The sequence below is a fragment of the Kogia breviceps genome, chromosome 6 (genome assembly GCF_026419965.1).
Source record: "Kogia breviceps isolate mKogBre1 chromosome 6, mKogBre1 haplotype 1, whole genome shotgun sequence".
Classification (NCBI taxonomy): Eukaryota; Metazoa; Chordata; class Mammalia; order Artiodactyla; family Physeteridae; genus Kogia; species Kogia breviceps.
In genome coordinates this window covers 3295633-3319401 of record NC_081315.1, presented here as the reverse complement: position 1 = coordinate 3319401, position 23769 = coordinate 3295633, and the positions used below count along the sequence as shown (strand labels likewise).

General features: G+C 43.0%; 1 protein-coding gene across 9 annotated transcripts in view; it reads right to left on the bottom strand.

Moving 5' to 3' along the window:
* RAPGEF2 (Rap guanine nucleotide exchange factor 2) overlaps positions 1-23769 on the bottom strand; it is a 249132-nt gene that overhangs the window by 67121 nt on the left and 158242 nt on the right. The window contains exon 1 of one of the 9 annotated variants that reach the window (XM_067035443.1): positions 10112-10156. The exons of the other annotated variants lie outside the window; for them this stretch is intronic. Within the exon in view, the coding sequence (XP_066891544.1) occupies positions 10112-10114 (3 nt within the window). The 5' untranslated portion in view covers positions 10115-10156. Of the gene's footprint in view, positions 1-10111; positions 10157-23769 lie in introns of those variants that run through there. 9 annotated transcript variants of the gene reach the window in all.

Here is a 23769-nt window from a genome sequence, read left to right as displayed (position 1 = left end):
ACAGTACTCAAAAATTTATTGAATAGACTAACTGCTCAGGAAAAAAACACTTCTATTGAAACGTAAGCTATACTCTTTTGAAAAACAGGAATTCATGAAACTTTTATGCCCCTAGGAAGCAATTTCGATGTACTCAAAATCCCTGATTCCCGAGAATCCTTTATTTCCTAGCACTTGTGTGCGGGTGTAGGAAGTTGGGGGCTGGGAGGGCAGACCATCAGCATAAGCGTTAAGAACACGTCACACAGAGCTAAGCAACGTGGAAATTAATAAAGCAGGACACGGGATAAAGAGGGTAGGAGGTCTCACTGCTAAGGTGTCCTCGGAGCAAAGACCTCAGTGGAGTGAAACCTGCGCCCTGCAGGTACGCACGGGGAAACAGGTGTCCTGCGTACGAGGCCATCAAGGGCACAAGCCAAAGGCACGCTGGCCTTGGCGTGTTTTAGGAACAGCGAGGAAGTCCGCACCAGCCCTGAGAAGCCCGGAGGGAATTAGAGCAGAGACAGAGTCCACAGTGACATCATGTGGGAAAGCTGTGGGACTGACGCTGGATCTCATCCCGAGTGGGGTGGAAAGATCGGGGGTTCTTAGCACTCACAACACATTCATCACGAATTTAAAACATTTTCCTCAAATGGTTAATGCAGATATATATTACCTTTTGGAGAAATATTCAATAGTAATTCCACCTAACTTGAAAATAAGATGTGTGTTACAACTTGTGCCAAGAGGCCAGTGACAAAACAAGGACCTCGGAGCTCATCTTACCTGATGTCCCGCGGGCAGTGACTCAACTGTGAAGCCGTCTAAGTCATGGGTTCTGGGTACACTGGCTATACAACTTTATTTACTGAAAACTCCCACCCCGTGCCTCTTACATCTGTGTGAGACACACACACACACACACACACACACACACACACACACACACACACACACAAGACTACCTAGATTTCAAAGGACACCTCAGATTCTACCACTAATGGTTCCAGTTGTAGATTTCACTCGAACACAACCACGACTGCCGCTTTTCCAGTGATGAGCATGACAGCTTAGCTATAGACAATAATCTTTAAATCAAAAAATAATTATATGTTATCCCTCTTAAGTTACTCACACAAAATAGTGGGCATTAATTTTATGTGTCTAGAATATCAGCTTTTCCTTTTACTCCAGAGATAAACATATTCATTTTGGCATTTATTTCCAAGGACTTCAGTGATAAAACATCTAATTTAAGGTCTGTTTTCAAGGGCTTTGTGTGTCAACCCGGGCACACCAGCTAATTTCACTGCTTCAGCTTTGTCTAGAGGGCACTGGGGGAGAATTAACTGAACATTTGCGGTGCGTTACTCATTGCCCAGGGGCCATCAAAAATATACCCCGCGTAAACTGCATGAAGGCTAATGGATTCTTCTTTTCCTCCGCCTTTCCTTTTTCGCCTGCTTGCTTGTTTGTTTTGACTGGTAAACCTCAGACGCCGTATCACCTGGTGAAGAGTCTGAATGACCAGGACACAGTTCAGCGCGTGTGACGTCATACGGAGACTCCTTTTTAATACCCTCACTTCTGTCAATGTGCCAGCATTTCTCGTGACCTTCTCGTCACCTCCAAGGATTTATTTACATAATCAATTGAGCAACTGTCTTAGGAAGCACACTCCTCCTAAACAAAGACCAACATCTAGTCTTCTAAAAAGCTTTTCCTTTCCTTAAACTTCAACTGCTTTCTCTGAACTTTTAAGCACGTATGTGTACGCATATTAATTTATTAATCCCAAGTTTAAATCAGGGAAACAGAATCACATTAATCAAGATACACTCAGGGAACCGTATGACCTGTGGTGTCATCAGCGCACGCATGTGCGTGTGCACACACACGTGTTAACAACCTGAAAATGTCCTCTACTATAAACAGTTTAACTTCCGCAGCCTAGAAGTTACAAAGCCTCGATTCACCTTCAGCAGAAACAAGAACTTAGAAAATCAGCCAAGTGCCCACTGTGCGCGAGACCCTCTGATGGGGACGTACATACGTTCTCCTACTTCATCTACTGCCGCTGCACCACCATCGTCCTGTCTTGCTTCCTGCAACAATCTCTTGTTTCCCTTTTATTTCTTCTCCACGTTGCAGCTCAGTGAACTTCTGGAAGAGGATAGAAAAACTCGCACCCGATCACGCCAATCCCCGGCCAGGAGCCTGTCAGGGACCCTCTTTACCGCAGGGGCAGGTTCACACCTCCGACCACTGCACGCACCTCTTTTCTCCTTGAGATCTCTGCACACCCCTCTCAGCTCATTCTCATGGCACACCCTCTCTCCTCGGCCTCTGCTATTACTTCCTCCCAGCAGGGCGCCCCTAATTCCTGAGCTCCCCTCCTGGAGTCTCGTGAGACGGTGTCGTCAGAGGTTCCTCTGTCACCCAGAGCTCAGCCACCCCTGACAGCAGCTGCTGCTCTAAACATCCCAGCCTTCCCGGAGCAAGTCCAAAAGGGAGCACGGCTGCCTTTCCTTCACCCTTTCCCTTGCTTCAAAGGGCCTGAAATACGGTCTGTGCTGAATGACACACAAATCACTGCACGATTAACCCGAGTTTAGAGCTGAGGACACCGAGGATACTCTCCTGTCCCAACTCACCGGTCGCTCCTTTCTGCCAGCAATTACACGTAAGACTGCTGGAACAAAGTGAACTGACGAGGAATGGAAGCAGGGTGAGACTAGACTAACCTAGGCTAACGGTGAGCACAGTTCAGCAATGTATTTCGTTTGGATTTCCTGCAAGCCAGGACAAAACTTCTGGACCCTAAACTTTTTGAGTTCCGGTCTGCATAGATTCCAACAGAGGAGCCTGGCACATGAAGAGTGTTTGAAGTCTACTCAGAATTGTAAGATTCATTCATCTACTCAATTATTTAACAAGTATTCACGGACTGACTGCTGTGAGCAGGCGTGGTTATAGGAGCTCGTTATCTGGCAATGGCGGGTGCTGGCAAAGCCCTGCTCCCTGGAATTTTTCCTTCCGGAGGCAGGAGGCTTCAGGGTGGAAGGTGAAAGAAGGGATAAGTAATGATAAACAAATAAAATGAATGTCGACATCGTCAGTACTATACAGAGGATACTAAGGGGGGGGAGTGGTGCCATGGACCATGATAGCTGGGACTGGGGCGGCTACTGCAGACGGGGCACTGGGTGGGCAGCTCCGAGAAAGTGATATCTGAGGTGAGAAGTGAATAAACACAAAGGATCCAAGCAGACGGGATCTGGGGGGGGAGCCCGACCGACCCAAGGAAAACAGAGGGCAAAGGCCCTGAGGGAGGAAGAGCCTGGGGGTGCTCAGGAAAGGAGACCAAGTTCAAGGTTACCAGAGGGCAGGGGGAAAAACAAGCTCAGAGTAGTGGGAACCAACCCTACTGCAAAGGAGGCTGGTTAAGAGCAATGGGAAGCCACTGGGCTTTTAAACGGGAAACTAACAGGATCCAGTAGCATTTTCTAAATCATTCTTGCCAGTGCATGGATAAAGAAGACGTGGTCCGTACATGCAACGGAATACTACTCAGCCGTCAAAAAGAACGAAACCATGCCACTTGCAGCAACATGGATGGACCTAGAGATGATCATACTGAGTGAAGTAAGTCAGACAGAGAAAGACAAATACCATATGATACCACTTATATATGGAATCTAAAATATGGCACAAATGAACTTATCTACGAAACAGACTCACAGACTTAGAGAGCACACTTGTGGTTGCCAAGGGAGAGGCTGGCTGGGGGAGGGAAGGAATGGGAGTTTGGGATTAGCAGATGCAAACTATTTTATATATATATATATATATATATATATATATACATATATATATATATATAGAGAGAGAGAGAGAGAGAGAGAGAGAATGAACAACAAGGTCCTACTTACAGCACAGGGAACTATCCTCAATATCCTTTGACAAAGCATAATGGAAAAGAATAAGCATGTATATATGTGTATGACTGAGTCACTGTGCTGTACAGCAGAGATGGATACAACATTGTATACCGACTGCACTTCAGTAAAATAAATTTCTGAAGAAAGGTAAATCATTGTGTCCAGGTGGTGGGGAGGGAGAACAGAAATGGGGGGAGAGTCAGGACGGAGTGGGCTGTGCCTTCGGGACCACAGCAAACAAACTTAACAGCTGTCAAAACCTAACCTGGAGATGCTTAGAGGGGCCTCTGCAATCAACCGCTTAACTTTCTCAAAAGATAAAATTCCATCTACGTAAAGTTCCATCAGGGCCGATCGCCTATGTGTCACTGATTGCTACAACACTTTAGCAATTAGTTCCGGCCTCCTCTAAGTTATGTGGGTACCTGACCAAATTTCCCAGGTATAAGGGGTCAGATTATAAAAAAATGCAACTTATTACACAGTGGTAATTTACTAAATATACTAACAAAATGAATACTTATTTTGACCAAGTTCCTAACCAGCGATTATCATTAGGAGGTCATAAATTATAATATGAAATTGTAGAAACAATACATGGCTACACCCAAGCAGTTTGTGTGACCCAAGAAATCACTTTAATTCCTTGTAGCTTGATTGTCTCACCAGTGTGGAGTAGACATAACAAGGTCTATCCTGCCTGCCTCACAAGGCAGCTCTGAGAACAGATGACCAACGTGAAATAACTCTAGTAATATAAAGCATTATGCAAATGCAAGTTTTTGTATAGTACAATTATAGACCTGGAAGGATTTTCAGGGATTTATTTAGCATAATCTCATTTCTCAGTTGTGGGAACTGATGTCAAGAAAAATGAACTAGTTATGGCACTGTTAAAACTTGAATCCAAATCTTACTTTCATATAATAAAAAAATTAATTTGAATATTTTCCAAACTTTCTACAATGTAAATTGTAGCATTATTATTTTTAAACAAGTATTCTGAAAAATAGTACTAAAAGGGAAAAGTAACTTGGAGTTCATTGCTAATGATCTATTATGTTGCACAAACCAAAATTAATTTTAACCTCAATTCCATGATTTATGTATATTAAGACAAATGCTCTTAGAAGAGCACGTAACTTTCATAATGTTAAGACAGTCGAGGTCCCACCACGTAAAAACACAAGCAAGTACGTTGACCTCGTTTTGGCACTGAATTATACTGAAGGCCTTCAAAGATAGTTTGATCTTTCATATAATCCATATTAATATTCCTTCTAGATAGAATGTCCGAATGCCTAAAACTTCATATCAGCCAAAATTCCTAAACAGCTTATATCCCAGAAAGTTTTAGCTGCTTAGGTGAATAAAATTTATTTCCATATTTTATGTAAATGTTAAAGAACTACATGACTTATTAAACAAAATGCTGATAGTCAGCAATGTCAGTCCTAATTTGTCATTAGACTAATGCTAACGTAAATACCGCCTTCAGTCTTTAGACCCGATTCAGTTTCATCTAAGTTTATCTAGCCACAGGGCGGAAAAGATCTTCTCAAGGGGAAACAATTATCTACTCACTCTGATGTTTGCCCACATCTGCCTTACTGTACTTTTTAGTAATTCATCTCTCACACATTCAGTAAATATGTATTAAATGGCTTTTTCACGGTAAACATATCCTAGACACGCCAGATTAAGTGCTGAATCTCAAAAATGAAGTCGCTGCTTTCATGAGGCTTACATTTCAACAGAGAGACACTTAATAAATAAGCAGTAAAAACATGAACAACAGCAAGAACAACAAAAACATAATAATAAATGCTTGGCACATACTTTAAAAATGTGCTGTAACAGGGGCTTCCCTGGTGGCACAGTGGTTGAGAATCCGCCTGCCGATGCAGGGGACGCAGGTTCGTGCCCTGGTCTGGGAAGATCCCACGTGCCGCGGAGCCACTAAGCCCGTGAGCCATGGCCGCTAGGCCTGCGCGTCTGGAGCCTGTGCTCCGCAACTGGAGAGGCCACAACAGTGAGAGGCCCGCATAACGCAAAAAAAATAAATAAATAAATAAAAATAAAAAAATAAATAAAAAAAAAATGTGCTGTAACATAAATGCCTGCGTGGCTACCCCAGACTGGCCCGGCAGGAGACCCTCCTGCACCCGGGAGCGGAGCGTCTAGGAGCCGGCCAAGGTGAAGGCCACAGGAGACCGAATTCTGGCAAAAAAAGAACCACCTGTGGAAAGACCCCATGGCTTCGTCCGTTCTATGAACATAAGGAAGGTCGAGGAGCTCAGGGAAGTGGCTGAGAGAGGAGACCAAGACGAGCCCAGTTCACGCACAGCTTTGCAGGGACGGCAGATTTTATTCTAAGCACTGGAGAATTTTAAAAGAAATGACATGGTCTGGTTCTGCTTCTTTAAGATACGGTGGGTTGCTCTGTGAAGAGTGGCACGGAGAAGGGCAAGATTAGAAGTAAGGAGGACGCCAGGAGTCATCGGGAAGCGTCCAGGCGAGAAGATGCTGATAGCCTGGACCAGCATGTGAACGATGGATTAAGGGCCACCGGCAGGAGGGAGTTGGATAAACAAGACTTGCGGAGGAGCACAGAGTCCGGGCCACCCAGAGAACCAAAGGTAACTCGCAGGTCTGGGGTTTCACCTCTCGGTAAACGGGAACACTCAGGACGGTGAGGGGACGAAACCTGGAGAACCGAGAGCGTTTGCTGCCTGCCTGGCTGGTTGGGTGTATTTCTTGGGTTGGTGGTTGGGAGAGCACCAGAGTCACACTTCGGCCGTGTCAAGGCCGAGGTGACAATGTACTCAATACTCTGTAGTGGCCTATGTGGGAAAAGAATCTTTAAAAAAAAAAGAGTGGATTTATGTATTATATGTATAACTGATTCACTCTGCTGTCCCCCCGAAACTAACACAATCTTGTCAATCAACTCGACTCCAATAAAAAGTAAAAAGTAAAAAAAAAAAAAAAAAAAAAAACAAAACTCCGAGGTGACAAATTCACAGTATCTCGTGGGCAATGGAATATAGAGTCTTGAATTTTGATTATAATCAACCAGCGGATGTCTGGTTTGGGGGGTGGGGAACTCTGTAAAAGCTTTCACCTGCTCGTTAAGTGCTTCCAGGTTAATATTTAGTACATACAAAAATAATACTAAATGATGATCAAGGTGATTATGATAATGAGGAAGAGGATATTTTGATCCATCCTGTGATGAGCTAATGATTCTTGAAATCAGCAAACAGATGGGGTAATAAGAGGTAAAAGGTCTCAAGTTTTCTGTCCCTTTTGAGCTAAGCCATTAACTGTAAAGGTGTTAGATACATACTAGCAAAAACAGGACAAAATAGCCCCAGAGGAATGTAAAACAAGAATTCAATAATATTTTAAAGTAAAGTTAGCTTCAACGTCTAGGATTTTGCTCACAGACTCTTTTAAAGAACTTGAGAAATACCTAGTGGCCTCCTCCTAATGTATAAACCTGATAAAAGCTCAGCTGAGATATGCACTTGGCTAGCTAGATGTTTGCCATCTCACTTAATGCGCCTTTGTAAATGAAGTCGGTTCCTTAACGTGCTTTCGGTTTTATCAACAGGATTAAGAAACCTCCTGAGATAGAAAGCTACTTCCTCTCATGTATCAATTCAGAGAACTCACTTGAAGATCAGAGTTAAGAAACACCAAGTAGTAACCAAGACACCAAAAACAAAACCTATCAAGCAAACTAGATAAACCCAAATTTCTCTTGTGTGGCCTCTTCCCTTGAAGGCCGTGGTCTTCTCTGTTACTCTCTGACGCATATAAGCTAGATACCTAGATAGACATATCAAAGTAGATATATGCATATCTTAACATATGAATAAACAAGGCTTATTCTAATGTATTCTACCAACGATGGGAAACTGGAGAATGAGAAATATATTCCAATTACGGAAACGTGGAGAATAAACCACGACAAGTTTTGGAGGTGAAAAATCATCTCTAGTCAATGCAGAAAGAGTCAATTAAGACAGCTTTAATTCCAAAGTGAATAACTGACAAGGCGAAAGGAAGGGAAAGGTGACACATGACACAATGGCCAAGAATTCCAGTTAATGACGGTTCAGATCTATAAAGACATTCTGAAAGGAATGGAACACAACAGTAAGATTTAATCACCTTTAACTCAGGGGAGGGGGGAGGGGGTGTCGATCTGAACGAACACCTGAGAAGTCAGGTAGACACATCCCCGCAAGGACACCGCTTCACTAATCTCAGTGCCAATGACTGGCTGTGTGTGTGTGTGTGTGTGTGTGTGTGTGTGTGTGTGTGTGTGTGTGGCAGGGGTGGGAATTGGGGTGACAAGTAACTACATCCTTAATATTTCCAACCTGAATCCTCCTGAGGGGGGTGAGAGCCACTGGGTACCTTAGGGAAAAGTCTTGAAGTGGGTTCTCCGTTTCACAGCTCCCGAAGGCTCCCTGGGGAGATGTGTGTAAGAAGCAGCTTATGTAAGTGTCTTCCTCGAAGTCAGGGGTGAGGCCGGAAAACACTGGTGACGTGAGGACAGCATGTTTAGCTGATACGGTTCATACACTCCTGGGTCAGAAGAAGGGCAGGGCCCTTTCTCGGTGGATCTGGGGAGACCGGTTCTGAAAGAACAATGGCTATTCTGGTGCAGATGCTGTGGGGAGTAAGGAAAGGCGCCAATAAAGGCAGATTCAGGAGATTTTATGCCACTTCCCACCGAAGAAACTTTAGCCTGAAGTTGGTCACTTCTCTTAAATTGAAATATCAACGACTCCACTGAGAAGCAACGGGACGGGCAGTGTATCACGCTTGGCATAGAAGAATGGCGGCGCTCACACCTCCTCTGGCACCGAGTCCCAACTTTGATGGCATGCAAATCTGGGGGAGAGGGAGAATGAACTCATGGCTCAAGAATCTGGCAACTGCTTGGATTTCACTGTAAAGAAGCATCATTAAGAAGCCAGGAATCTGAGTCACTTAATATCAGGCTTCAGCTAAATTCTTAAATGGTTACATAACACCACTAATTTTTAAGAACAAGAATGGGGTTTTTTTTTAAACGTCAGGGCTTTAGGATTTCCTCTGTTTTTCATACTACAAAAATGTCCTGTCTGACCCTTCCATATACGTAGGTATTGCTTATTGCTTTTTTCTTGACGAATGAAAGCTTTCTGCATCTTCAGATACAACCCGTTATCAACCTGACTCTCCAAGCTCACGACTTTCTTTAGGTTAAGTAACTCATCTCTCTATGATAATACTTCATGTTCACAAAATCAGGTAAAATATGAAGAATTCCATTGCAATAATTAAAATATCACCGAGATCCCAGTTGGTTCACACATTGTCAAATAACTGAATTAAAAATTATAAACCACGCCTCAAACCCTGGAAGCCTCACAACACACAGATAACACATCTGAATGAATAACAAAAGTTTTCACTCAAGCTGTGACATTTTGACATGAAGTAGAAACAGATTTTAAATTTTGGAAAATGAATAAAGGAAATTTTTGAAAATTAACTTTAAAAATCTTTTGAACTTCTATATGAATATCTTCCCAAAATTAGCTATAGTAAAATCAGAAAAACAAACATATCAGTTCTATGCTTATTATTAACCAAAGGCATCCTTTTGTGAGAACAAGTATCACAAACAACTAACATTAATTTGCTTAAGCTGCAAGAGCTTCTTTCCCCAGAATTTTTAAAAAGATGACAAAACAAAACAGATAAAAGAAGATATCGTAACTTAATACATAACACTGTTCAGAGCAACAAGAGCAAATAACCATGTTCCTCTTACATACTCAGCATTAAATTATCTTTCACAAAGCAAAAGGCATTTTTTGAACCAATAAAGCAATATGTGCAGTTAGAGGTATAGAACTCCCACATCCTGGCCTTTAAATTGTTCTTCTTATAAGAAAGCAGCATTTATGAGCCCATAATGACTATTTAAAATCCCCTGATTCACATCGCAATAGAAAAACACTGTGTAGCATGATGTATCATGGCATATTTAAATATGACCCAAAATTCCACGCTTCTATAATCTATATTAAGTTGTGAGCAAATACAGGCATTTCTACCTTGATCGTTTCTCTAAGCAAAGGTTAACCAGAAAGGCCAGCCTTAGGAAGAAACAGAATACATACCATGATATAGTCTTTTTCGTTAGAAACGGCAAGAAGAACAGATTTAAATTAAGACTTGGTGTATAAAAGCTGAATGCATAAAATTTGTATCCACATAATGAACTGATGTCTCCTCTAAAGACGTCAGATTGCTGTTCAGCTAAACTATCTAAAAATACCTCCTTGCAAACACACACACGCGCGCGCGCGCGAAATGACTACAAAGACAGGTCTTACGAAGCAGCTCTGCTTTTGCACAAGATCACTTAATAAGTGGGGAAAATTTTTTAAGTCCTTGTGAAAAACTGAACAGGAATTTTTCTTAGCAACTATGATCTTTTATGAGCTATTTTGAAAACCTGTACCAATTTGTAAAAAGTAGTTAATGATGGACCTTAAAGCAAATCATAATTGATCTAAAGATATCCAAGAGAGAATCATGTTCTATGAACTTAAAATTAGATAAGGGAAAATACATGTCTGAATCACTGTCAACATTCTATTTAAAAACCAAAAAAGGGAAATCTTCTGGCTGGAAAAGTGGGAATCTAGTTCATAGATGCCACTGTGTGCAAGATCCTGTGCCATATATGGAACCCCCCAGAAGCAACCTATGAGGTAAGCATCATGAACAGCACTTTACAGACTAGGAAAAATGGTTCAGAACATTCAAGTCATCTGCTCAATGCCACACAGCTACACAGAAGAGGTAGGTCTCCAACCCACAAAGGACTGACCCTGGAGTACTATAATCTAATGTCGATAACTGACACTCACATAGGCTTTAGAGTTTGCAAAAAGACTCTGGAAAACATTAACTCTTTTTATATTTTCCTCCATTAAACATCAAGTTTTTCATCTGTAAGACTGGGAGAATCTCACTTGGCTCCTAGTATCATTTTGATGACTGAAGAAAATAATATATGTAAAGCACTTAGTAAAATAATGTAGCTATTACCATAATCATTCATAATCTTCAAAATCATGCTGTGGGGAGACTGGTATCGTAATCATGATCTCCGCTGTGAACTGAGAAAACAGGAACCTCAAGACGTCAGATGACTTGCCTCATGCCGCAGAGCAACTAAGCCCGTGCATCACAACTACTGAGCCCATATGCCACAACTACTGAGCCCGTGCGCCACAACTACTGAGCCCGTGCGCCACAACTACTGAGCCCGCATGCCACAACCACTGAGCCTGCGAGCCACAACCACTGAGCCCACGCACCTAGAGCCCGTGCTCCGCAACAAGAGAAGCCACCACAATGAGAAGCCCGCGCACCGCAGCAAAGAGTAGCCCCCGCTCTCTGCAAACTAGAGAAAGCCTGTGTGCACAGCAACGAAGACCTGATGCAGCCAAAAATAAATACATACATACATACGTAAATTTTTTAAAAAAACGACTTGCCTAGTAGCTGCGCAGCTAGTCAACATGAGAACAAGGACTCAAAGCAAGGTCTCGGTACATGTTTTATTGTTCTACCACACAGAAAGCCTAGCTGAAGTAGTTCCTTCCCAGTACTATGCGGAAAGGCTCACAGTTGAAATGAAGGGGATTTTGCTTTAAATGCCCTCATCAGCACGCCTGGCGGTGTCAGGCGCTGGGTGGCGGCCATAAGGGAGTTTTGCTGCACGTGACACTTCCGTGTGCACCCCCTTTGCTCTCAGGCTCAGGCTGACGCTTCAAAGACACTCGTTAACTTTACCATAAAGCAATCGACGGCAATATCTTTTTTCCACAGCATCTTTGGGTAACACTTGAAGGAGGGAACAAAACAGAGAGAAGAAATAATACGTAGTAGTGAATATATCCATGGCTAACACAGCCAGTACTTGACACATATGCCTTGAAGGATGTTCTCTAACCCTGCCTAGGATGAGGAGGCCCTGGCCACCCTCCTCCTTACAAAGGATGGATACTGAATCCAGGGCCAGTAGCAGAGCCAAGACAAACTGTTTTTGTTTTTTTAATTTTTATTTTATATTGGAGCATAGTCGATGAACAATGTTGTGCTAGCTTCAGGTGTACAGCAGAGAGATTCAGTTACACACATACACGTATCTATTCTTCTTCAGATTCTTTTCCCATATGGGCCAGCACAAAATATTGAGTAGCGAGCGTCGTCCCCTGTGCTATACAGTAGTAGGTCCTTGTTGGCTATCTACTTTAGATATAGCAGTGTGCACATGTTAATCCCAAATAAGGAAGTCAGACAAAGACAAATATCATATGATATCACCTACACGCATAATCCAGAAAAAGAATGATACAAATGAACTTCTTTACAAGACAGGACGGTCCTTAATGCAAGGAGAACCATTATCACCGGACACCAGGTCACCTCACGATGGCCGTGTGAAAGTACAGCCCCTACGAGCTATAGTTTTGTTCCACAGTCCCAAGAATATGCGTTACAGCGATAAAGGCTAAAGACATGTCACAATTGTAATAAAGATGGACCTAATTATTACTCACACCTGTATTTTAAATGGCTAGCCCAGTGTTGCTAAGTCTGTCTGGCTGAGAAAACTCTTTCATCTGGCTATATGCTAAACTTAGCTCCTTATAAATTACTTATCTAACTGGAAACAAATGAAAGACAGCAATCATATCATCATTCAAACAGTAAGTCAGAAACAGGATTCTTTTCTATAGTCAAGTCTAAAAACAGAGTAATTGTAAAAGACCTCTGGAGAACCGTACAGATGGGAAATCTCAGATAAGCACGGTGACCTCCCTGTAAATAGCTGCATTAACAAGAGAAAACTTTCATGTAAAGAGTTATTCTTCAATACAAAGTTGTATCCTTGCCGTTCTGGCCAAACTTGAAGGGTGTATTTCCTTCAACATCAAAGCACTCTGAATTTTATGGTAAGAATGGTAGTTACTACATCACGCGTAAGAAATCCCTTTGAAACTTACACTAAAGAAAATCAACTGGGAACGTAGGGGGAGGAATAACCTGTCCTCAAACTGTGTGATGAGAATTATAATCCACGGGACACACAGAAAACAAGGAATTGGTCTAACCTTGGCAACGACGTAGGAGAAGCAAATTTAGGTGCTTCACGTAGCTTCCAAAAATAGATCTGCATGTGCACACGTGTGTGGGTGTGTGCGTCCGCCACGTACAAGGAGAGACTGCCACTGGCTCCACCATGTATTAGCTGTATTACTTTGGGAAAGTTACTTTACTGCCCTATGCCTTAATTTCTTCATGTAGAAAAAGGGGATATACTTCTACTGTAGAACATCGCCTAAGAACACAGAAAGCCTTCCACTTCAGCTAATGACATTATTGCTATTATTTTTTTACTCTGATATTGAATAATCGACAGAAGGTTGCTTGCTGAGTATGGAACTGTAGAGAAAACAAAGAGAATCAACTCAAGGACACGTCATCGAAGCAAAGGGAAAACCTAACACACGGTCTCCGACCCACCCGCGCGACAGATTTAATTTTCCTTATCTTCTGGATAAACAACATCTTTAAAAAAACCTAAGAACTGTGCTTGTGATGGGCCACGCATCGCTCTAAGCCTTTACAGATTTCACCTCTGATCGTCACACAACCTTGTATCTCCATCTGATAAAGGAGGATTCCGCGTAACAGAGAGGCTGCACACTTAGCCAGCATCACACAGCGAGTGGTGAAGCCAGGACGTAGATCCGGGCTTGCTCTGATCACGAGGCTACGGTTCTCATTAATCCCGTCCCTTCGCGTAACCTTCTGCACAAGGGTTACAGCTGGTCAGACGACAGCCCTCCTGACCACAGGTACAAACTATTTCCCGCCCTGGGCTGTGCTTACGGATGGGTCACTGGGAGCAGCATCGTTTTCTCACTGAGGTCCCCCCCACCCGGCCCCTGACAAGTCCTGGGAGCTGCTGTAGACCCCTGGGTAGTTATTGGGCTGGCCAACAAGTTCATTCGCCGCCCCCCCCGCAACGGCTCGGAAAACCCGGACGAACTTTCTGGCCCCGATATTCAGTGTGTTTCAGGATTCAGGCTCCTCTGGTGTAGGAACAACAGCACCCTATCAATGACGAGAGTGTGGCATTGAATGTGAGAGCAGGGCATCTCCAACCCCGCTTCGCCTTGGGCTTCTACTCTTCTATCAGGATGACTCGGATGCTCTACTGCAAACCTCCAAATCCACCCGCCCGAGACGCCCTTGCCCCCCACGCCCGACCTTATGCACCTGGTGGCCTCCAGCTGCCCACGCCCCCATCCATAAGACTCCGGGCACGTGTCAGCGGGTCTCTCTCTGCTACTCGTCTGTGAGCAGGTCTAAGACAGGAGCCAAGACTTCCTCACACTCAAATACCCAAGACCAAACACAGAACACAGTTCCCTCAAACGCGTCACCTGGCACATCTAGTTCCACAACTCTAAGCCCACTACTCTGACTGTAATACACAGATACGTCTCCATTAAGCAGACCATTACACTAGCGTGGCTAGAGTGCATCTCACAGATTCTAAGGTGCACAGTTTCTTTTTACATTTTAACGTCTTTGAAACCGGGATCCGTCTCACAGTCAATGAAAAGAAAATCCTGGGTCCTTGAGAGTCAAGTGAACCCACCCCCAGTGCCTTAGATCAGCCGACTATGTGCAGATCAACACAGAGATGGCGCAACTGCCAGCCATCCTAAAGGAAGCCCTAACACAAAGCCCAGACTTCAGAAGCCAAAATCGGGAACACGGTTACCCCACGCCACACTTCTGTTTCCTTACATTTTACTGCTGATGGCTTTTTAATGACTACATAAATCGACAGCATGGGGCCAAAGCTCTCTGGCTTGACATCCAAAGCCCTCTCCTTCATCAACCTGCGTTCCCCAGCTGCCCCGCCGTGCCGGCCAAGCCAGCCACACCGATCCACTCACTGTTCCTTTAAAAAAAAAAAAAAAATTATTTATTTATTTATTTTTGGCTGCATTGGGTCTTTGTTGCTGCATGCAGGCTTTCTCTAGTTGCGGCGAGCGAGGGCTACTCTTCGTTGCGGTGCGTGGGCTTCACATTGCGGTGGCTTCTCTTGTTGGGAGCTGAGGCTCTAGGCACACGGGCTCAGTAGTTGTGGCACATGGTCTCAGTACTTGTGGCTCACGGGCTCTAGAGCACAGGCTCAGCAGTTGTGGCGCACGGGCTTAGTTGCTCCGCGGCATGTGGTATCTTCCCAGACCGGGGCACGAACCTGTGTCCCCTGCGTCGGCAGGCAGACTCTCAACCACTGCGCCACCAGGGAAGCCCCACTCACGGTTCCTTAATTGTACACAGACACTTTCGATTCACTGATTCAACTCATTCCTCTTCCCTTGAAAAAAGCCCCGTTGTTTCCTTTCTCTTTACACCTCGCTCATCTCCCACCCCTGCTTGTGGCACAGCTCAATTCTTATTTCCTTCTTCAACTACTTGAGTCACAAGTGACATTCCTGCCGGGGGCTCCTATATGTATTATTTTGGCCCTACTGCTCACCCAGCATTTAAATATACGTTACTTCCAACCAGAGACAAAATTTTCAAACCATATTTTTAAATCACTTTTATAGAAAGAAATCTGGATAAAACCCACAAGAAAACATTCAAAATATATTGTTTCATTATTAATTTTCTCTTTTCAAAAGGCAATAGGTAGAAAATATCATTTCAAAATGGACAAAATTAAACTTAGATTTAAAAAGGACAAGAGTAATGTTAATAACTTTCTGTAATTTTTAATTAATTTTACATTAATTTTTAATGTATCTCTTTTAATCCACATACTTTTCATATCAATACAGACTTACTTCTTACCAGCTACTAATTTAAAAAGTACTCAGTTTGTTTTGACATTTTATTCCACTAATATCGAAGACAATTTTGTTAGCCGAGAACCACCACCTCTATCCTCTTCTATTCAAAGACAGACCTTAAGTAGTTTCTTGCTCTGAGAAAAAACTGAGAGGCATTTAGGTTACCCGAAGCTCTTTTTCTAGATCAAAATGAACTTTTCATTTAATATCACTACTATCAACTTCTGTGATGTTTGCTTCTTCAAAGACATTCTTTAACTCTTATGTCAGTTTGTTAAATTTTTTCGGGGGAGGCAAAACGAAAACAGGATACTGAAGGGGAAAGACGTCTGGAAATGCGCCCAACTAAAAGGAACACAAAGGATTTCAGTGGTAAAAGACATGCTATCCGGTGGAATGGGAAGAGGAAAGGAATGCTGTCACAGGTGTTTATATCAATATTTTCTTTAGCTAAGCTATTTGAAAGTTCACTTCTTTTGACACTTTAATATTGACTTTTTTTATCTTAAAATTTTGCATCCACTTCAAGAAAAGCACAATGGTATGACTACAGTAAACTTCATTAAAATCACACTGGATTCTTTCTTTCCCATATTGGAGTGGAATTCTAACAGTAACTAAAGAAGGTTTTAAGTAAGTAACTTTTCCCTCAATTACATATATATATTATATATACTACATTATATATAATACATATATCATGTTACATATTAATGTATATTATATGGCAAACTTTAAAACTATAAGGCAGACAAAGCAGTTCATGATAGAAGCTTCATAATAGCTACAACGTGTCTCTTAAATAAGCTGTCTTAAATATACCTTCTACATATATTTGGGGGTTGGGAGAAATCTACAACAAATATCAGTGCCAGACTTTATGCTATAGTATAATATAAACAACATTTCTGGGACTTCCCCAGTGGTCCAGGGGTTGGGAGTCCACCAGCCAATGCAGGGGACGCAGGTTCGAGCCCCGGTCCGGGAGGATCCCTCATGTTGCGGAGCAGTTGAGCCCGTGTGACACCACTACTGAGCCTGCGTGCCACAACTGCTGAACCCTACGCGCCTAGAGCCCGTTCTCCACGACGAGAGAAGCCGCTGCAATGAGAAGCCCACGCACCACAATGAAGAACCAACACAGCCAAAAATAAATAAATAAAATAATCTTTTTAAAAAAATCACATTTCTACAATAAGAGGCTATGTATCAAAATGTTACCAATGGTTTATCTGGGTAGTAAAATTGCGATTCTTTTTCTGTCCTTGTCTTCATCTGTTTTCTAGTTTTTCTTTAATAAACACATGTATAGCTATGTATTTTTTAAAATTATAAATAATGAACAAAACAAATAACGGACAAACCACAGACCAAACTGACACCTAAATAGCCATAACACAAAACAAGCACTGAAATTTAGCTTAGCTATTCAAAGGGTAACTCTTGTAAATAAAATAGTTTTATATTTAGGTAAACGTTATCCCTAAAGTAGTATGATTTTGACATTTGATTGTTTCCACAAGCGGAATGAATGTCAATAAGAAATAGGACGGGGCTTCCCTGGTGGCACAGCGGTTGAGAGTCCGCCTGCCGATGCAGGGGACGCAGGTTCGCGCCCCGGTCCGGGAGGATCCCACGTGCCGCGGAGCGGCTGGGCCCGTGAGCCGTGGCCGCTGCGCCTGCGCGTCCGGAGCCTGTGCTCCGCAACGGGAGAGGCCACAACAGTGAGAGGCCCGCGTACCGCAAAAAAAAAAAAAAAAAGAAATAGGAGGCCTTATACGTTAATATGAAAGTATCATATTCATATTTTCAAATTGCCATTTAAAATAAGAAAAGTATACTTGTTTTAAGAAAACAAGTAAGTCTAAGATTAATCAGCCATAAAGAAAAAGTTAATTTCATCCTTCACATTCTCAGTTACTGGAAAGCTGACACGTGAACTGTGCTCATCGTTCAACTTCCGCCAACCTCGCTGCATCCCCAGCAGCCCCGACACCGCAGGCCCAGTGACGACAGCACCCTTCCAGATCCCACTGACAACCCGAAGCAATCTTCTTCACCAATATTAAAGGTACTATGAACTTCTCGGTTTCAGAAAACTCAGAAAAACTACATGCCACGACACTCCCACTTAACTCCAAATTTTTCTTAATTACTGAGAAAAGTAAAAAAGAGAGCGCTTTCACTATTAAAACTTGGAGTAAAAATGTCAGGTTGAACCCATTCTTTTTTTTCTAGCAGAATAGAGACAATCAAAGGTGACAATTCTGCGCCTTTTTTACAGCCATGTTTCACTGTCTTTTATTATGAAAGGTGTGAAGTTGTGCACTAGAACTTAAAATTAGTGAAATGTTCACCTATCGGAGATAACCCATGGTACGGTGCCCCCATCATAACCTGTACTTTTAAGATCTTTAAATTAGAGCTGCAAGAAAATAAAATGGTTATCAGAGGAGATTACACATATTTTCAGACATCTCTGAAAATTACCCTCTACCAACACATTACAGAATTCTAACTTTTTCTCCCTAAATTAGAGATGAGATTCTGGATTAATCATGTTTACACCAACACACACGTGCATGAAATGCATGCATACATAAGGGGGGTCTGTGTTATTTTATAATCAAACCAAGTCAATGTTATAAACCAGTAATGTACTTCTTCGGAGTTCACTAAAGAAGAATATGTACCTTACTAACTCAAAAGCATTTTTCAGATTGTCACTTTATTGATCAAAAACTGTGCAGTGAGTCCACGCCTGTGATGTCCGTGAGAACGGCCTTTCTAACGAGCAGGTGGTGTAAGTGATAAAGAGCATCTGGTGTCCTGACGTGAAGTGAGGGGATATGCGGCACGTGGGGAATCTCTGTAAAATGACTTTACAGAAGAAACACCGACTGGGGGTTGACCGATACATTATGCGGATATGGCATTAGCACAGACGGGAGAAGTAAATAAGATCGTTATGAATCATATACACACATGCCACGAGAGAGAGAGAGAGAGAGAAACACAGCATAACTAAGATAAAAGGCCCACGCTGGAGGTCTGGTCAACAAGAAGAAATGGCAGAGGTCGACAAGCGACCAGTTCTGCGTGGCCAGGGTGTTTCTAGACCAGCGGGAAAGGGAGGCGCAGGGACCAAGGGCCTGAGAGGCCAGCGTGTGTGCTACACCCCACGTGATGCTCTAGTGCGGGGGCTCTCTTGCATCATTTCTTTACGAGCTTTAGCGTGTAAATGTGCGTTTATGGTCTCTTGTATGTTTCTGAACAAGCTTCTTATCTATGTCCCCCAAAATAGACACTTTTCTGCAATTCGTTCTGTGTAACACCTAAGATAGTACTAACAGCCCTGGCATTTTAATACCGTACATGGGAACAGCCACAAGCACGTGTCAGTTAGACCTCCGAAAACACAGACCATTTCTTAATGATGAAGAGAAAGCGAAGATCTTACGACCTGGAAGACATTTATTAACTTTCATTTAAATCACACACACACACACACACACACACACACACACACACACACCTGCACCCTGCTCTCCCTCACGAGTATATCTCTTATGTATAGAACGGCACTCATTTTCTTTTTTTTAAAAAAAATTTTTAAAGCTCATAACTAAATCATAATCCAAATAAAATATATGGATAAAGATAAAATGGTCATTTGATCTAAGTAGGAAAAGTTTTCAAAAGTTTAGAGAAGATTGCTACAGACCTGACAGTAGTTAAGTTGCCTTTTTCTTTCACTAGGTACATAAAGTAAGCACTAAAAGGTACTTCATTAAGGATTTAAATTAAATAAGTATAATTTTTACATGATTATTAAGCACAGGAAAAAAGAAGGAAACTCAACCATCACTCTTGAAAGGATTCTTAAACAGATTACCCAAATAAAATATTTAAGAGTATGGTCAGGCCTAAAATCAAGGAAATGGACTAAAGAAATTTCAGTTTATATTTCAGGGATAATTATGTCTACATGACCAAATTTACAGAGTGTTTATTTTGGTTTAAATTTAACATCAGTATTTCAAACATATAAAATAGGATATTTTAAATGAGAAACAAAACTGTAACTTTAGTCTTACTATGATTAAACAGTTAAAGAAGAAATACTTGATATTCTAATAAGATGCATTTTGAGTATTCCTTTTTTTAATTGATCATTCTCTTTTCCAACTAATCTTAATTGATTTTATTTTTATGTAGTCTATATTTAAATCGATCATTACCAAACAATGTTTAAAAGCAAGGATGGAAAGTATGCTTCTTCTTTTGACTAAAAGTAAGGATTCTTCTTTAATATGTCCTACAATGAGATAGAGCTTTTTTCAATCTTATACATACAAGTTGTGTATGCAATGCACTGGCAAGTTCCTAAAATATATTTCTTTACTTCTAACAGGGTAAAAAGATGTATTATTTGTTGCCAGGGCTTCTTGGCCCAAATCCAAGGAAGATGACCTTGTCCTTGAGTAAAACAATAGGATGTTGCTTCCTCTCAGGCCTCTGTTAGCTGGCACAGTGGAAAACCTCCCCCAAGAGATAGTTTATTTCATCTCGGGAAATATATCTGTCATAACAGACAAAATAAAAGATCAGATAAAGAAGAGGTAGAGTCTTAACCCAAAAGAGGTGTAACTTAACACCTATGATTAATCTTGGTGCTGTTTTCTACCCTGCTGAGGAAAATGCATCAATCAAATTATATTAAAAAGACACTCTACCCAATGTTTACAGACAAGGTCAGATTGTCATGGTAGGATGAAAGCAATTTTTTCAAAATTGAGTTTCCTTGAATCTTTTCTAGTTAAAGACAGGAGGGGGGTGGGAGGGAGAAGGAGGTTTTACTCTCCTTTGCTGGCTCTTCATGTTATAGCCATTTCTTTGTCAAGTGTCCTAACACCTTCCTCTCTCTCACCTGTATTGACCTACTCTCGCTGACATAATCCATTCTAATAGTGATGATCTCATTGTTTTTCTCATAACCTTCTAATTCCTTATATCCTTGGACCCTCACTTGCTACTCTTCCATCCTAGAAAAGCCTTCTCTATTCTGTACTCTTAACAGTTGATAAATAGTTCTGAATTCCAACCATATTCTTCACACCTGGTATGAGGAAGGGGGAGAATTCACTCCAGATACGATGTCTCCTCTAACCGCAGAGACCAAAGCAATTACAACAATTAATAAAATGAAGAATTACATAGTAAGTGGCACTAAGTCATTATTCAGAGGAAGCAGAGATAAATATGAACAGAAACAAGGAGCACATGAAAGTCAAGCACAGAGCACTGCAGGCTGAGAAATCGGAAAAGAAAAGGAACCCTTAGCATCTGTAATCAGAGCGCCCTGTCCTAACCGAAAAAAGCACAGCTGGGAAAAAAAATATGCTCCTAAGCAGGAGAGTGTAGATTACAGAGGTCCCCGGTGACCAACAGGAAGTCAGACTCATGAAACGATGACTTGTGCCTACAGACGAGCCACGGCCAGTGTGGGCTTCAGAGAGGTGGCCGTGAGCATTAGACGGGCTCCATGGCAGACGCAGACTCCGCTGAAGCAGAAATGGGGAGGTGGGACAGCCAGGCTCAGGGCTGCCCACGGAGCACAGGCGGCCACGGTCAGGCTGTCTGAAGTTACAAAGGGGGCAGAGGAAGTTGAGGCATCAAGTCGATGCTTAAAGAGTTAGGCAGCAATTAAAAACGAGAAGGTACACGCCAGGGCCAAACACAGAAGCGCAGGAGGAAGGAGGAATTGGGCTAAATGGCATCTATTCCTGATCATCCCAACTCAGGCCTCAAGAGCACATCAAAAAGGACAGAAGCGGGGCTTCCCTGGCGGCGCAGCGGTTGAGAGTCCGCCTGCCGATGCGGGGGACGCGGGTTCGCGCCCCGGTCCGGGAGGATCCCACGTGCCGCGGAGCGGCTGGGCCCGTGAGCCGTGGCCGCTGCGCCTGCACGTCCGGAGCCTGTGCTCCGCAGCGGGAGAGGCCACAGCGGTGAGGGGAGCGGGCGGGAAGGACAGAAGCTTATTGACTGCATCTATCAAATAGTTTTATAAAACTATATAATTTTTTAAGTTTGTAAAATAATTTTGATCATGATATTGTTTCCCTTTTATATGAACCTGGAATGTCACACATACCAGGAAAAACAAGCATTTTTTTCAAGTCTATTCCAATAATTAACATCAGCTCTGCTAAGTATACAGTGCAAACACCTGATTTAGACTCCATCTGGCCACAGAAGGAGAGGCAGTACAGGCTGGTGGTTAGAGCAGGGCTGTGAAATCAGACACTCCTGGGCTCCAGCGATGGTTCCAGACGCTTACAGTCCTGGGAAAAAGGTATTTTTTAATCTCGCTAAGCCCCATTTTCATCATTTCTAAAAAGGTGATAATAAATCTTTCTTTAAAGGGTTGTTGCGATAATGCAGATAATATGTAGTACAGTGTCCGTCATACAGTAAGTGCTCAATAAATGATAGCTATTGCTGTTTATTCCCCGCATTTAAGTAGGCATTTTCTTTCATAAACCACTTTTTAAAAATCATCATTTCATCGTGACTGAAGTCTCTTTTATTGTAAGTACAGCGCACTACATATATCACTAATTTCTACAAAATGTGCAAAGGAAAACTAGATGATCAGTTTGATAATACCGAGTTGATTTATTTTAAGTGATTCACGTAAAAAGTTTACAAAGTTTCTAAGTCATCGTACATCGCGCAACCTTCAAAAGCGCGCCGGAGGCACCCTCCCCCGGCCAGCTCATCTGAGGCGGGCAAAAAGGCGGGGGGCGGGGAGGGCACGGAACAGCTGGTACACGGAGCAACGGCCCCTTCCTGTCCCCCCCAGGTTTCCCCCAACTTCCTAAGCCTGTGCAACTTTTCTCGCGTAACACCTATGAACGGTCGGTGCCACTGGTGTTCCAGAGCAGCCTTTCCGAAGTGTAGTTTTAGCGTACATTTAAAAAATGTTAATAATCTCCTTTTCCCGTCGAAGGCCCCCAAATCACAAGGCTCCCCTGGAGGTGGACTGAGCGCCAGGCGGCAGTGAGAACAGAGCCCAGCGCTGGGGGCCGTCTTGGTGACGCACAGGTGTTCACAGCTGGCCAGGTGCAACCGGGACGGGGAGGAGAGACGACAAAACGTACACCAGGCACTAGCGTAAAGGGCACGTGGGGCTTCACCGACCCGGATTCATCCAGATGAGAAAGTCAGCAGTGTTTACGGTGCACCTGGTGGGCGCCAGCAGCTGAGGGAACGCACGGCGCTCGACGGGGAAAGAATAAAAGCCCGCAAGATCTGGAAGATTCTCACAAAGTAGAAAAACCGAGTTTACCCCTGCTCAACCACAGCTTCAAAAAACGCCCCCGATTCTACGCTGCTCCTTCTAGTACCTCACTCACTTCCGTGGTCAAAGCCACTTTAAAAGCCACGAAGTTCTCCAGGAGGCGAAAATGGAAGTTACTTGTGACGTTACCAAACGTCACGCGTTTAAAATGAGCTCTGCCATCATCCTCATAAGGCCCCACAGGCCAGAAGAGGGGTGTCCCACTCATGCTGGCCCAACAGCTACTTACCGAGTCACCTACTCTGCGCGAGCCCGGAGGCGGCTCTCCTGCTCACCCCCTGCATAAAACTAAAGTCGGAAAGGCCTGCCCACCAACCAGCAGCGTCCACATAAGCAAAGGCCTCATCAGCGAGCACCGGGCAGCAAGATGCTGAGGGCACCAACTGACAGCCCTGCCTGGGCACGAGCCGGGCGCAAACTCCAGGGCTTCAACTTGGGACAGAAATGTGGTGGGAGGTACCACCGACACGCTCTCTAGCTGTCACCTGACGCAAAGCTATTTTCCAGCTAGGCTTAC